This window comes from Calidris pugnax, unplaced genomic scaffold, assembly GCF_001431845.1.
Source record: "Calidris pugnax isolate Ruff unplaced genomic scaffold, ASM143184v1 scaffold55, whole genome shotgun sequence".
In the NCBI taxonomy this organism is placed as follows: Eukaryota; Metazoa; Chordata; class Aves; order Charadriiformes; family Scolopacidae; genus Calidris; species Calidris pugnax.
In genome coordinates, this window is record NW_015090832.1 from 612,784 (window position 1) to 628,442 (window position 15,659).

Consider the following 15,659-nt stretch of genomic DNA (forward strand, 5'->3'; position numbering starts at 1 on the left):
AAAAATGTCCAAATGCAGCAGGATTTCCCCAGTGCAACACACTCCTGCTCCGCTCAGAGATGTAGGGAGGTTAAATTTAACCCCTGGCTGCCCAACATCTGGCTGTCATGGGGCAGCACCCTGCATCTGGGAGACAGGGACAGCGGTGGGGACCAGAGTGGGATGAGGGGACCCCTTTGCTTCTCCTGATGAGTACAGAGCAGTGATTTTCACCTGCTGATCCACTGGACCGACCTGTCTGACCACAATTGCCCACAGCCTGACCATGATAACCCACAGCTCCCCAGTGGCACATCCCTGGCACAGGGAGCCGGGTTCACAGGGCGGGTTCCTTGGCAGGAGCTTGCTGCAAGGATGAGAAGTGCTCCAGGGCTCAGAGTGAAATGTGGAAATTGGTAGTGGTGTGAGATCAGTGGCACCTGCAGGGACCAAGTGCAAGGATGCTCTGGAGCATCCCAGTGCTCTGTGCCTGGGCACACAGAGAAGGCAGATGGGGCCAAGGTGCTCCAAGGGCATAAGCTGATGTGGGAGTGATGTCTCCAGCGCTGCCCTCTCCAACAGGAATTCCTCTACCCCAGGAGAGCACATTAATGTGGAAATCAGTGTTGAAAGGTTAATGGGCTCACTTAACATCACAGGGGAAAATGAGTCCCAGGGCTGAAAGGAGGCAAATAACAGCACCTGGGAAGAGAAGACTGGTGGCCCGTGTGCCAGGGAAAGCAGGGTAGGGCAGTGGCAGCAGAGTGTGGTGGAACTCACCTCCTCAGCAGGGAAATGTCCCTTCCCTTATCTGACCCAATACCCCTCCCTTATCTCCTTATGAGGGATCCAAGAATGGAATTTCACCTGCTAGGACATCACTAAGCATAATCCCACAAATAGTGGCCCTGCTGCAGCCCATCAGCCTGGAAGCCAAGCAGTGGGATGATCCATGGCCTCATGGACTTCAGAGAAGGAGAATAAACCGCACAGGGTGGAGAGTAACAAACACAAGCCAGTTCAGCTCTGATGGGGTGGCCAGAGCTGCTTGTTGGCTCTTTGGTGTCTGGTTCCTCAGGTGATGCCAGCTGGGGATGAAGGTGTTTCATGGCTACGGGGTTTCAAGGCGTTACTGGGTCCAAACAGCTGGGAAACAGGTCAGGGAACAAGACAACTTTTTAATGCTTTTTTAATTCAGTGAAAATCAGCCAGGGAAGGATTGGGACTTGAATTAAGGTACCTTGGAAATGAAAATTAAAAACCTAAAGAACCCAACAAAAAATCCAAAAGAAGGGCTGGGGGTTCAAGTCAAAGGTAAACCCTTCCAGCTCCAACCCTTCTGTGAACACACAGGTCTGTGCAATCAAGCAGTTGCTCTCTTCTTACCTGTCTTCCCGGTTGCGATCCAGTGAGTAGAACTGCTTCCGGAGCCACCTAAATGGAAAGGCACAAACATGCACACACTGAGCCCCAGCTCCTCAACAACAAGCCCGTTTGGTTTGGTGCTACCTCTGGAAGATGCTCAACACCTTGCCATCTGCTCCCACAGCCCTCTGTCCCACCAGAGAACTTGGCTCTACTCCCCTCACAGAGGGAGCCCACCCTGTTTTCATGCAGGCAACCTGCCCCCTGGAAAAAGCCAAGACAAAACCCAAAGGTACTGTCTTCTACATGCCTCTACACTGAGATGTTAGATGATACCAGCTGGGCATGCATGAAAACATCTGTTTTGTGATAAATCCCCTTTTTCCTACGTGCACGAGAGATCAAACTCTTGGCCATAGATGATGTAGCACAGTGGGTCATAGAATCATAGAACAGTTTGGGTTGGAAGGGACTTTAAAGATCCTCCAGTTTCAATCTCCTACCATGGGCAGGGACACCTCCCACCAGACCAGGTTGCTCAAAGCCCCATCCAACCTGGCCTTGAACCCCTCCAGGGATGGGGCAGCCACAGCTTCTCTGGGCAACCTGGGCCAGGGTCTCACCACCAACAGAGTGAAAAATTTCAATGGGTTAATGGAATGAAGCCTCACGAGTAGAGATGGGGGTACCAGGGCAGCACGGCTCAGAGAGGGAATGAGGTGGTGTCACTGTGGTCACCTTTTTCTGTCACAAAAGGACAGAAAAGGGAGAGAAGAAAAAAAAAAAAAAGGAAAATAAGTGCAGGACAAGGAAAAGTTCCTCACCGTTCAATCTGCAGGGGGGTGGCAGCCCTTAGAGTGTCTGTCACCAGCCAGTTCAGCCCCTTGATCCACATGTTGACCTCGTCCTCGGAAGTGGCTGTGGAGAGCGCACAGGAGAAATGGGAGGAAGGGACATAGAAGCTGATCACCAACCCAAACCTTCTTCCAAAGACACCCCCTCAGTGTGGCAAAAAGAGCTGCTGCCCAGGTTCCAGCTCACTCATGGAAGGATGCAATGAAGGTTTGGGTCCTGTGGAGGTGACTGTCCAACCCTGCCCTGGCACAGCCCAGGGGCTGTGAGCGCTTTACCTTGCAAGCTGAGGGTCTTCAGCCTGAATTCTGTGCCATAGAGGACAACGAAGCAATGAGAGTGGTCTGGTCGGAAACATGGATCCTCCTGGTACCGGTCAAAGTCACGTGAATTTTTTCCTGGACGAATCTCTTTGATTTCACGAATATCCACTAAGAGAGAAAGAGAAAACAAAAGGGGAGTTCAGCAAATAGCTTGAAATGCCCATGGACGAGAAGGAAGCACTTTTAGTCATCTGAAGAGCTGGATTACCACCCATCACGTGATGGCAGATCCAGACATGCCTATGGCACCAGGGTACTGGCCTCTGGAAAGCTCAGCCCCAGGAACGGTGTTTTCCTGGCTGTCCTGGAAAGCAAGGATGGCACAGCTGCCCCAGCCCGGGCAGAGAGCTGCCAGAGCTCTGAGGGCAGTGGGCAGGTACCAGGGATGGTGCCTTGTAGAGGACTTCCTGCACTCAGGCTCAAGTGAGCCATCACTGCAGCCTCCTACCCCTCTCCTGCCATGGTCTGAAGAGGTGACCTACACCCAGAGCTCCAGCACAGCACCATCAGTCAGGTCCTCAGCATGGCCACAGGTGCCCGGGTCCTCCTGGAGAAGTTGCCCCCACCTCTCACCTTGGACAAGCTCTTCAAGAGCCCCCAGCTTGCTCCTCAACCTTCAAAGCAGCACCGAGATCTCACCACTTACCTTGCACACCTCTCTTACCATGTGTATGTGGTCGCACACACACACAAACCCCTTCTTACCCGTTCCCTAGGAAGCCTCCCCCGTCACCACCCGGCTATTTACCCCTGTCCCCACCAAGAACGGTTGGACATCTCACCCACGGTGATCCCCAGGCACAATGATCACAGAGCTCTACTGCTACTGCAAGCTCCTTCCCCCTTTAGCTTCACGCCTCACTCTTTCCTTTTCCTCCCCCCAACATACAGCTGCAAACTGTACTTATTTTCTTTTTGTCTTTCAAGAAAGCAACTTTTTTTTTTTTTTAAAGAAAGCCTTTCTGCTGAGGTGAACCCACCCTTGAAATCCTGTTTGCAGCTACCACATCTTGCAAACGCCACATGCAGATTCAAGACCCACTCCTCTCCAGATTCAAGTTAGATACTGAAACTTGAGTTGATCCCTGGTTCAAGCAACCCAATGGTGGGGCTGGTGAGGAGCAGACATGCAGGGCTGCACGTGTGGGCAGTGAATCCAATGGCAGGGCTCCAACATCACCTTGGCACCTTCAGCGGTGGCTCATGGGGAAGAGGAGCAGGTCACTCCAACCAACTGCCTCGGAGCTGTGCTCCTCTGCGAAGGGCAGCTGTGAGCACACCAGGACCATTAAACACCGAGCGAGGAGAAGGAGCTGAAGAGACGCTGGTGAGGGAATGTCTTCCAGCCTCCCTCCCCAGAGGAAATTCTGGGAAAAGACTCTCATTGCCATAAAACAAAGAGGAAAAAAACCAAACCAGCAGCAAACAAGGAAAAAAAAAAAAAACCAAACCCAAGAATCTTTGCTTCCTGGAAAAACAGTTTCTTAAATGCTTGGGGGAATCAAATAACAACATTTCTGAGTCATGTTTCCAAAGCAGATGATGCTTCTGAGCAATGCGGGACGGAGATTACTGCAAACCTGGCGTGTAATTCATCCCAATTAAACTCCACTTACTGCACTCACTGTGGATCGACTCGCCTCCCATTTCAATTTAAAGCCAGACAGCAATGTGACCTGCTCATCACCCGCAGCCGCGGCTGACAGCCCCGAAACCCATCGCCAGAGAAGACACTCAAACCAACACCACGGGAAGCCAGACACAGGGGGGGGCTTGACTTTGGGGGGGACTGGTTGTGAGCCCTACCAAGGAATGAGGGACCCTCTCCCAGCAGGATACACCATGCAGCATCTGGAGATGACAGCAGCCTGACACAGGGTGTACCCACTGCAATACCCCCCCAGAACCTCAGGACAAGAGTTGAAAGACCCAGATACTTGGGGGTTCAAAGGGAGGACAGGGGAGCTCCCTAAAATAAGCCAGGGTGTGACTTTTTAAGGCATCACCTACCCTTTGGAAACGAGCTGGCTGGAAATTCAAATGTTAGCATGCCCTGCCATAACCTGCCCTCGTGCTCGCATCCTTAGTGACACAGCATGTTAAAAAACCCTTAAAAAAAACCCAAACCCATATCACAGTTAAGGTCTTTGCATCCAGGACACGCACATCCTGTCTTTTGAAGGATGCAGGGCTTGACCAAGGCAGCGGGGAAAGGACTAGCAGCTGGTTTCGGGGCCGGTTACCAGGTTACTACTGAAGGAAGGTGCCAAAATATTAATGTCCTGCTTTTGCATCACGCTGTGAGCGTCTCCTCTCCGCTTTGGGATATCTCAGCGTGCTCCCTCTGCCCTGCGCTCGCCCCACGGAGCACCGGTGGGATAGTAGGTAAGATGGAGCTGTTGTTACGGGCTGCCTACCCAAAATCCAGGCCAGGGAGAGAGCCCTGGAGCGAGCGAGGCGCTTGTCAGAGAGAGGAGGCGTCAGGGAATTCCTGGGGCGAAGGGCAGCCTCCGCGAGGACCGCGTGCCTGGAGGGAGCGGGGTAAAAACCTCCAGCCCACGCACGCTTGCAGCTGCTTGCTCATCTCTTTCTCTCTCTCTCATCCTCCCAAACGTGCCGGGGGAGAAGGCGGGCTGGGGTTGGGTTGGTGCAGCCCTCCTCTCGCCGCACAGCAGCCTCTCCAGCCCCACCACCTCTAACTGACTCAAGCACCTTCCCGGCTCCCCTCGCAGCGGGGAAGGAAATGACTCTGGGCAAGAAGCAAAGCAAGTGCAAATGCCACCAAACCACCACCGAAACCCTGCTTCCCTGCACCAGCCACCACCTGCGTCCCACCCAGGTCCTTCCTCCAGCATCCATCTGCCAGCACCACGCACGGGGGAAGGAGAAACGGAGACATCCATCCATGGAGACATCCATCCATGGAGCCATGCTGTCTTGCTATAGCCCAGGTCTGGCTGGGGTTTTCTCTCGTTGATTTGGCTCCTGAGGGTAACCTCAGTTTTGCACGGTACCAGCTGAGCAGTGCAAAGCCCTGCTCTGGGTTTTGCAGCCCAGGCTGAGCTCTGCTCAACCTCAGCTTTGCTACCGGCACAAAGGCTGCTGGCAAGGTCATGGCCAACTTGAGGGCCAGCCAGCAATGGTGGCAGAGCCTACAGGCACCATCTCCCCTGGCAGCGGCCAGGAGAGGCTCTGGGAAGGCAGCAGCAAAGCCCATCCATCCCGGAGATGCTCTGAGCTCCTCACGTGGTTCCACGTTGCACGCTGAGCCACACAAACAGCTCATGCCCTTCACAACCTCCCAACCTTCCCCCCACCAGCCCATCACCAGCAGAAAGGCCCAGCCCTCCGCTTCCCTCCAGCACTTCAAAAAAAGGACATGATCACATTTTCTGGGCAAAGAAGCCTTCCCTTCAGCAGGAGTGGGTTGCATCAGAAAGAAAAAGCTGACCCCAGATGCACCCCCCCAGCACCATTCAAGAAAAAACCCCACCAAATTACCCTCTGGTTACGGGAAAACCAGATCCACCCTTCAAGTCATTTAAAACCGAAATTTAGTCCAAGCCTTGTTTAACTGCTGGTGGATGGGGTGTTGTAACGTGTAAGGGTAAGGACACTCTGGAACGGGCTCCGAGGGTTGCAAAATCTCCACCTCCTGAGGATTTTTGGGAAGACGTAAAACTGATTAAATTAAAAATAAAAAAAAAAGAAAAAAGAAAACTGACAGAAAGAGGGTTTAGCCCAGATTACCTTCCAGGATGGATTTATTGGGGACAGCCTCCAAGAAAACACCCACCCCCTCGAGAAGCATCGCTGGGTGTAGCGTATCTCCCTGGGGAGGAGCGGTGCGGTGACAGCCACACGCTCACACTGACACGGACTGATCCTGCCCCGGGGCAGCAGAAAAGCCTCCAGGTTACTCACTCCGGGGAAGAAAAAGAATTGGAGGGGAAAAAAGAAAGAAGTTTTCCTGCTGTTTTACGTTGTGGATCCCGCTGAGCACAACCCCGTGGGCTTCCCATCGCTGGAGGGGGCGCTGGGCGGTCAGACCCCCAGGGGAAGGCTGCTGAGGGAGAAAGAGGAAAACAAGACACAGCTCTTATGTGCCTGGAGGTAAAAATAAGATAAATCTATTATGGAACAGCATGGAGGATAAAGTAGCACCATGTCCCTCTCAATATTTCAAGGGAAGCCCCCTCGAAGTGGATATTCCGGCCAGCACTAGACACCAAGAGCTGGAGGAGTCTGGAGGAGGACTTGGAACCCCCCCCCGAAGTGGATATTCCGGCCAGCACTAGATACCAAGAGCTGGAGGAGTCTGGAGGAGGACTATGGCCAACCTTCTCCTGCCAGGTAAGGTAAAAAAAAGATAAATCTATTATGGAATAGCGTGGAGGATAAAGTAGCACCATGTCCCTCTCAATATTTCAAGGGAAGCCCCCTCGAAGTGGATATTCCGGCCAGCACTAGACACCAAGAGCTGGAGGAGTCTGGAGGAGGACTATGGCCAACCTTCTCCTGCCAGGTTTCACCAGCTGGTTATCACCCCATGAGCCACCCTGCCCAGCCCGGGGCTGCTCTGCACCCGCTCAAGGCTTTGGATTTGCTGACTGCAACCAAACACCACTCAGCATTAGGAAAAAAAAAAAAACCAAACAAAACAAAACCCAACCAAAAAATCCCCCGTGATTTCAAGGGAAGGGTTGAGCACACACTAAGTGCTCTGCTGGACGGGGGCCAGAGCCCTCAGCACCTCGCAGTCTGGAGCCCCGTTGCCTGCTCTTTGCTATTTATCAAGCTCTTTTCCACCTTCAAAGCTCCAGACGAGCCGGGGTTTTGTCCCCGCACGGACCCATCCCTGTGTCCACCAGGAATGCTGGAGGAATGGGGCAGAGAGTGACTGCCTCAGCTACGCTGCAAAAAATAATGACAAGTGGCTTTACAAAATGCATCTTGCACCCATAACGAAGGCAAAACTGGGGTCCTGCACCCAATATCCCCTCTGCAAGAAGCCAAACAGTAACCCCAACCTATCAGAAGCCCATTTCAGAGGGAAGAGCCATGCGTCTCTCATTAGTGTAGGTTTTCAGAGCAACGATATCTCAACCTCTCAACAAGCTTCCCTTAATGGACGAGCCTAAGGCAGACCGTGTGATGGTGAGTTAAGCGTCTCTGCAGAGAGACGCAGCGATGGGGTTACTGCATCCTCCTCACAGCCCTGTCTGCCATCAGCGCGGCTCTGCACCAGCTATCAGGTTTCCGAAGGACAATCCCATGCCATTAACAGATGGCTTATCCAGACAGGACAAGAAGAAACCAGCTGAGGCCTCTAATTTGACCTTACTACTTTTTCAGAGGGCAGGAGGCATGGCTGAGGCATCCACGGAGGCCAACACAAACACCAAACCAGCAGCGCCCTGTGCCCCAGCGAATCCCTCATCCTCTATGAGCCACAAATGGCCATGTTGCCCTTTCAGTGAGGCACCAAAACCCCTGTACAAAGCTCTCTCAACCCCCACTGCTGTCCCAGGGAGGGACACAGCCACCCTGGTGCTCAAGGGACCATTGGGTCCCACCACTCCTCTTGCTGCAACATGCAGGTACTTCTGCTTCAGGAGATCATAGAATCATAGAATGGTTTGGGTTGGAAGGGACCTTAAAGACCATCCAGTTCCACCCCCCTGCCATAAGCGGGGACACTTCCCACAGGACCAGGTTGCTCAAAGCCCCATCCAACCTGGCCTTGAACCCCTCCAGGGATGGGGCAGCCCCAGCTTCTCTGGGGAACCTGGGCCAGGCTCTCACCACCCTCACAGCAAAGAGTTTCCTCCTGAGATCTCACCTAAATCTCCCCTCTTCTGGCTTGAAGCCATTACCCTTAGTCCTACCAATACACACCGTTGTAAAAAATCCCTCTCCAGCTTCCTTGTAGGTCCCCTTCAGAAACTAAAAGGCCACAATAAGGTCTCCCTGGAGCCTTCTCTTCTCCAGGCTGAACAACCCCAACTCTCTCAGTCTGCCCTCACAGCAGAGGGACTCCAGCCCCCCTTCGTGGCCTCCTCTGGACCAACTCCAACAGGTCCACGTCCTTGACGCAGGTAAAGCTATTTCCTCCTGCAGACTCAGCTCAGTTGTGTCTCAGGTTAGTCCAAGGAGTTGCTTCATCTCACCTGCTGCTCGCACCAGCAAACATCTATGTTTGCTCTGAGCCCCTGCATTTTGCTACGAAGTGACCGTTGCGTTAGCTCTACCCCAGGAACAGCAACATCCGTGCAGAGAGCACCACGGGAGAGAAGATGCTGGGAATCACAGAATCACAGAATTATCTAGGCTGGAAGAGACCCTCGGGATCATCAAGTCCAGCCATCCACCCTACTCTAAAGTTCTCCCCTACACCATATCCCCCAACACCACATCTAAACGGTTCTTAAACACAGCCAGGGATGGTGACTCAACCACCTCCCTGGGCAGTCTTAAACAAACAGCTCAACGGGCTGGAGATGGGGTGACAGGGAGCTCCCCATTAGCCAGGAGGACCTGCACTAGCCTGGATCCCTGCTCAGATCCTGCCTCACCCCTCGACCATCTCCACCAGACAGCGTGGAGCAGGAGGATTTTGGCAAAGAGCTGAAACACCACCCTGGAAGCCAGCAGCTCCGCCGGGGCTCCGTCAGCCCACGCGGGGCACGCAGGGACGTGCCGGCTGCTCTGCGGGCACCCCTGCTTCCTGCCCGCGCCGCCCCTGCGCCACGTGTCCTGCGGCTGCTGAGCTCCAGCTCCCCCCCTCCCTTCTCCCACCCCCTCCCCCCAAATCCTTATCGACTGCAGAGGAAACTAGAGGAGATGCACAGGGAGATTAGGAGACGCTACTCTGCGGGTCGGAGGAGAGGATGCGAGGAACTGCTCCATCCCTCCTCCATCCCACACATCCTTCTTACGGGCTGGAGCAGGGAGGGAAAGGTCCTGCCCAGACATCATCTTGACGCTACAAGAGCACTGTGGACCTCTCCCCAGGCTGACCCGGACCTTGCTTGCTGCTCCAACAGCTTTAGCCTCACGCAGGTGGCCTTGAAAGAGCTCATGAACATCCTCCTGACAGTAGAAGCAGAGGTAGCTGTGGGCTGGCAGCTGCCTGTCCCGTCTCGTCAGCACATCTCTCCCGCTTGCTCTCAGCTGCGAGAAAACACGAGTTAAGAAACCAAAGCTGAGCAAGTGAGCAAAGCAGGATGCTGCTATCTCACAGCCTCTGCCCACAGCTCAGCGCAGCCGTAAAGGCTGGCAGTTTCCACCCTGCTGGTCTCAGCCGTCCCAGGGACAACTTCAGGCTCAGACCCACCTGGCTGGAGCCACCTCCCTGCCGGCGTTGCCACCGTGCCCATCACCACCACATGGCCATGGCATTGGACCCCTCTCTGCATGACCTTGGGGAGCTCGAGGAGACCGGGTGAGGGCCCCAGCAGTCCCCCTCCTGGGATGCTTCAGGGATCTCTCTTGTCCTCCCTGGAAATTCTGTCCTGGGGTTTTGTACCAGGATTTCTGGATTGTGCTGGGCATCCAGGGCTGCCAGTCGTACCCACTCCCACGTGTGAGGCTGGCACCCATGAGAGCCCTGGACTTGTGCTCCCATGTCCTGTGAGGTGAAGGTGCAACATTTCCACCCCAAATACAAGCAGAGCCAACTCCAGGTGTGGTAAGCCCCGGTCTTTGCTTGCACGGACGCTGCTCTGAAGAAGTCCATGTCCCTTCCGCAGATGAAATAAGGCCAGTGGCAGCCTGCAGAGCCACCCTTCAGTCATCAGCCCGGTCTGTTCGAGAGGCACAAGCTTCCAGTGACTCAAATGGAAAGGGGAAGCTCGGCACTGGTGCTTCTGGACAGACAGTCTGTCTAGGGATGGCTCCATAAGCCACCCCCAAGGTGACCTTCTTCCTGCACAGCATCAGGGGCTCAATCCCCCTCAGCCCTGCCTGGGCAGGAAATGTAATGACCTTAGAGGAGCACAACAAAAGGGTGAGAGGATGGGGGAAGCTGAAGATCTCCTCCAACCTACCTCTCCCACTCTCCCTCCTGGAAGAAAGAGATCTGAGAGGTGCCGCAGAGGGCAGGGATGCATCAATGGGGTACCCAACACAGCGCTGCGTCTCGGCACGGAAGGGGGTGAGATGCTCAAGAAAGCTGCTCCCCACCCAGGTGTCCCCCATTGAAGGGCCCAACTTCTGTGCAACATCCCCACATCCCTCTCCTTGGGCTTACAGGGTCACTGATGTCCCCAGACCCTCAGGAGAGGACTCCTACCCACTGCCAACACTGCCTGGGAGGGGAAGGGGATGCGACCAAGCAGACTGGCAAAAAACCAAGCAGGAAAGAAAGGCAGATGTGGCAATCCAGCCAAAGGCACAGCTCACAGCCTGACGCTCGGGAGCTTGGCAGGGTCAACGAGGAAGCTCTGGCAGAGGTAGATCTGGGGACTTGGCTGTCCAACAGCAGCAAGCTCTCCTTGGAACTCTTCATGGACTTTTGCACCCAACATAGGTGTCTTCTCAACTCTTTCATGCCCTGGGATCCTGTCATGCCCCACCATAAGACAAATGGAGACAAGAGTGACTACACACTGTCCCCAGGACAGGGCACAAAGGCAAGGAGTGAAAACTGAAGGACAGAAAAGACTTGTCACACTGACGGCAAATGCCAGTGAAGTTCAGCTGCCGTGACTCAGTTTTCACCCATCCCACCAGTCGATGCAACCAAGTTTCCGTGACAGCGATTTAGCAGTAGAGATGACTGCTGGCCTGGACACTCAGTGAGCAGAGAGATGGCTCCTTCCTGTCCCTACCAAGTGTCAGGGTAAGGTTGGGAAGAGAAGAACAGGATAAAGATCCCATCTGGTGCTGAGCCATTTGAGATAACCACAAAGGCCGGACCTCTTCCCCCACCGTGCTCAACTCAAAAGCTGTTTTGAGACAGCAAGGACTGAGTATTCACTAAAGCACAGATGTGATTTCCAGATGTGTGCCCTCCCCTAGATCTCCCTTTGTGCCATTATCTGCAGCAAGGTCCCCAGAGAGCTGTACCATCTCCACTGATAATGCAGGAAGAAGCTGAGGCACCGCCTCATGTCACCTCCTCCTCCTCGACTCTCCATGTGAGTCCCTTCCACCCACCACACCATGAACCAGAGAAAGAGGCAGAGTTACCAGAAGGGCTGCTGGTGAAATCAAACCTGCTCTGTCACAAAAGTGCTTAAAAATGGAAATGGTTAATCTCCTCTTCCCTTTTCACCAGTTTTGCTCTAACCATGATGGGACCACTGATGGTGCTGGCTTTAGCTTCAATTGCCAAGGCAAGAGTATGGTTGATAACCAGTCAATGGCATCTTCTTACAGCACCGTCCAACTGAAGATCTCCAGGCGGTGAGCAGATACCTAGGCCACACATCACCCTAGCAGGAGACATCAGTTTGTGTGGGTGATGGTCTTCACACCAGGCTCCTTTGCTACTTGGGTTTGTTTTTTTCTTAATGACCTCATCTGGACTTAATCTCTTCCTTCTTGCTCACTAACCTGCTCCATGGTTCATACCAAACCTGATGGGCCAATACTCCAAAATTTCATGCCATCGTCTTTCGGCCATTTCATAACATGCCCCAGAGCCTGAGCTGCTGGGGATTATGGGGACCACACTCCAACCAGAAGCAAGACCTTGAGAACAGGCTGACACAAAGCATTAAGCAACACATGAGATAGTGAAGGGGTGGGGAGATAAAACATTTTCTGCTGCCTTGCTGGGATGTAGAGCCAAACTGTGTCCCAGCAGAGCCAACTCGCTGCTGCCCAGCAAGCCTGGGGAGCCCAGCACTGCTCAGGGTCTGCTCTGGACCCAGGACAGCTTTTTTGGTCCTCTGAAGTTGAGGAGGGCTGTGAGCTGGCCAGGATTAGCAGGACAAGAACTGCTGGTTCAACGAAGATGGGGATATCCAGTGTACCCTGGGTTCCTGGCCAGAGGAACCAGATGAGTGATGCCTGTAGGACAGGCACGGGCAGAGGTACCCGAGCACAGCAGCTCAGGGAGACGAGGCAGCAGGACCTCTGCTTCTGCTCTGATGCAACCCAGAGGTAGGACAGCCTTACCCTTTGCTCGTGCCAAGAAGGACCACGTCAGGCAGCACCTGAACGCTCTGCAAACAAACCAAGCCAGCCCCCACCCCGCCTCCCCACCAGCTGGAAAGCGGACTTGAGGGATGCAGATTTACAGGGCAGGGTGCCAAGGGGGTGAGAGTCCTCTTGGACATCCCGTGCTTCCCACACGGCTGAGCTCCCACCTGCAGCCACCCCAGTTATCTGACCTGGGGACCGCACGTGCGGGGACACCCCCCAGAGAGGGGGAGGAGGAGGGCTGAAGGACGCACCGGCGCAGGCAGGAGGGATGTCCTTTAATCACCACATCACCCGGCACGTCTGGGAGCAAGTAAACAGGAAAAAGACTCTCAAGCAGCTGCTCTACCCAGCATCCCCGTGGGCCACAGCCTGCTGCAACAGCCTTCCTTGATGTCCCCTCTCAGTGACAACGATTTCCAACCCTGGCTGGTGTGGCCCTAGCAGGAATAGATGATCAAATAGAGCAGGATGAGGTCCTGCCTGGCACAAGGCCAGGAGGAGAGGAGCGAGGCACATGGCAGAGTGAATCGGGGGAGCTCCAACAGAGATGGAGAGCAGGACACCACCACGCTGGAGCAGCTCATGGTGTCAGGAGGCAGCAGAGCAGCCACAGCATCACTGGGAACTCTTGCGCCCGTCCCTCCAGGTGCCACCAACCCTGGCAGCACAGCAAGATGGACCCACAGCAGGGTGACCATGCATCCCAGCTGCTGGGTGACGTGTCTCGAAGCCAGAGGGAAAAGGTAACCCCAGGCAACCTCAGTCCCTGAGGACAATTCATGCTGTGGGTCACTCCCCCCAAGGGCCACGGGAGGGAAGGTGGCAGCAGGGACCATGTCTGCGGGAAGGCAGCAGTCCCACACGTAGCCCCAGGATGGGCAGAAAGGCTGAGCTGCAAACACGAGGCAGCACTACTCCAAGTGTGATGATTTCATGTCTCAAGGCAGAGGAAAAAAGAAAAAAAAAAGTTACATTCCAAGAAAAAGAAAATAAATGCATTTGTAATGAATTGGAAAGCAAAAAAAAACAACCCGTAAGGCACGGTCCTGCCCCTCCTGCCATGGCCATCACCCATTTTGTCCTCACGGCCTGCAGACAAAGTCAGCTCAGCAAAGCATCATCCCATTCATGGAAGCTCAGGTGCTGGACCACAACCTCTGCTGGGACAATCTTTAAAACAACAGCCTGGGTTTGCCCCTCCGCGGGCAGCCAGCCATGCATGGGGGCACCGTATTAACACCACAAGACAACTGACCAGAACCTCAGGACCACAAGCGTTTGCAAACAGAATGTAGGAGCTGCACGGGGAAAGCAAGGGAGAGGTCCTCTCCCGACCCTGGAAGGCTTTCCACGGCTCTCCAGCCAGCTTGACTCAGGAGCCCCAGCTCCAAATTGGGCTAAGGAGCCACCAGACCACCCAGGCAGCAGAGACGGAGCTGAAAAGCAATCTGAAAATCACACAGACTTTTCAGAGCGTGGGCTGTCAGCTTCGTACAGCTCTGCTGATTCCTACAGATACCGAGCTGCCAGCTTCTGCCAGAGACTCCAGCCCTGGCCCTGTGGCTTTTTGGCTGCTCCACACGAGCACAATCACGTGTCCTCCCAGTGTCTGACACATCAAGGTGCTCCAAGTGTGACGGGGACAAACCAAGGTGCCCAGAGATAAGGAGAGCTGGGACAGGAGGGATGAGCCCAGCACGGCAGAAGGAGAGAGTCTTGCCTGCAGCTCCAAGTGCTGGGGGATCTTCAGGAAGGCAGAATATTCTCAGAAATGAGGAATTTTCTCATTTGAATCAATGTCCAAAAGCTAAAAAAAAAAAAAAAAAAACCCCAAAAAAGAAAAGTAGTATTTCCCATGAAAACTAGCTCTTTGTACAACATGAAAAATCCTCAAAACTTAAAGATTAAAACAATTTGAAAGGAAAGCTTTTCTCCAGCCCTGCAGTCCCTTTGGGAGTTGTCACCGTGTCCCCCATCCCGAGGGCTCTCCCCGGTCTGGGAGACACCCTCCCGCCGCTGCCTGATGTAACACCCCCGGCAGAGAAACCACGCTGGGTGGAACAGATGAGCAGGGACCTCGGAGGGGAGGAAAAGCCATGAGATCACCCACCCACCCACCCCCGAGCACGGCAGGATACAGTCACTGCGCAGAGGATGTGCTAGATGTTAAACTGATCTCACGGGCGATACTGGCAGGAGAGAGGCAGCAGCAGCAAACGCCACCACCAAATGAGCCAAGAAGCCTCACAGGTAGGTTTTTTTCTGGGAGATTCGCAGGTTTCTGTGAGCATCCCTGGCTGTCAGATACCAAATCAGCTCCATACAGCTGCAGGTATCTATTGAACATACAAACCTTTTTTCTTTTATCCTTCTTTAGACAGGTCTCCTTCCAGTTGCTCCATTTCAGCATCACCTTCCACCATCCGCTCTCCAGGCTTCTTTGGCCAAGGGGAAGAAGGGAGGATGTGGGGGGTAACCTTTCAAAAGCATCACAAGGACTTCAAAATCTAATCCCCACTGATTTCTGATTTCTACTGCCCTTAAACCTCAGAGCACACTAGAAAAGAACCAAAAAAAAAGTCTCCACTGACTTCAGATATTTCCTTTTATTGTCTAACAAGGTTCAGACAATGGCTTAAACTTGGAGCTGCAAAGGGTTTTTGTGATCGAAGCCCCACACAACCCAACCCAACCCCACCCCACACACGCTGCAAGTTCTTCAAGCATCACAAGGACTTCAAAATCTAATCCCCACTGATTTCTGATTTCTACTGCCCTTAAACCTCAGAGCACACTAGAAAAGAACCAAAAAAAAAGTCTCCACTGACTTCAGATATTTCCTTTTATTGTCTAACAAGGTTCAGACAATGGCTTAAACTTGGAGCTGCAAAGGGTTTTTGTGATCGAAGCCCCACACAACCCAACCCAACCCCACCCCACACACGCTGCAAGTTCTTCCTGGACTCCCCACGTCCCTCCTTCATCACG

General features: G+C 53.7%; 1 protein-coding gene across 4 annotated transcripts in view; it reads right to left on the reverse strand.

The window, feature by feature from the left end:
- Positions 1–15,659, reverse strand: part of PLCG1 (phospholipase C gamma 1) — a 48,847-nt gene that overhangs the window by 24,378 nt on the left and 8,810 nt on the right. For all 4 annotated transcript variants that reach the window (XM_014941288.1, XM_014941286.1, XM_014941287.1 and 1 more), the window contains exons 2-4: positions 2,475–2,627; positions 2,169–2,262; positions 1,366–1,413 (exon numbers count right to left, since the gene is read on the reverse strand). In XM_014941288.1, coding sequence (XP_014796774.1) covers positions 1,366–1,413; positions 2,169–2,262; positions 2,475–2,627 — 295 coding nt within the window. The remainder of the gene's footprint in view (positions 1–1,365; positions 1,414–2,168; positions 2,263–2,474; positions 2,628–15,659) is intronic.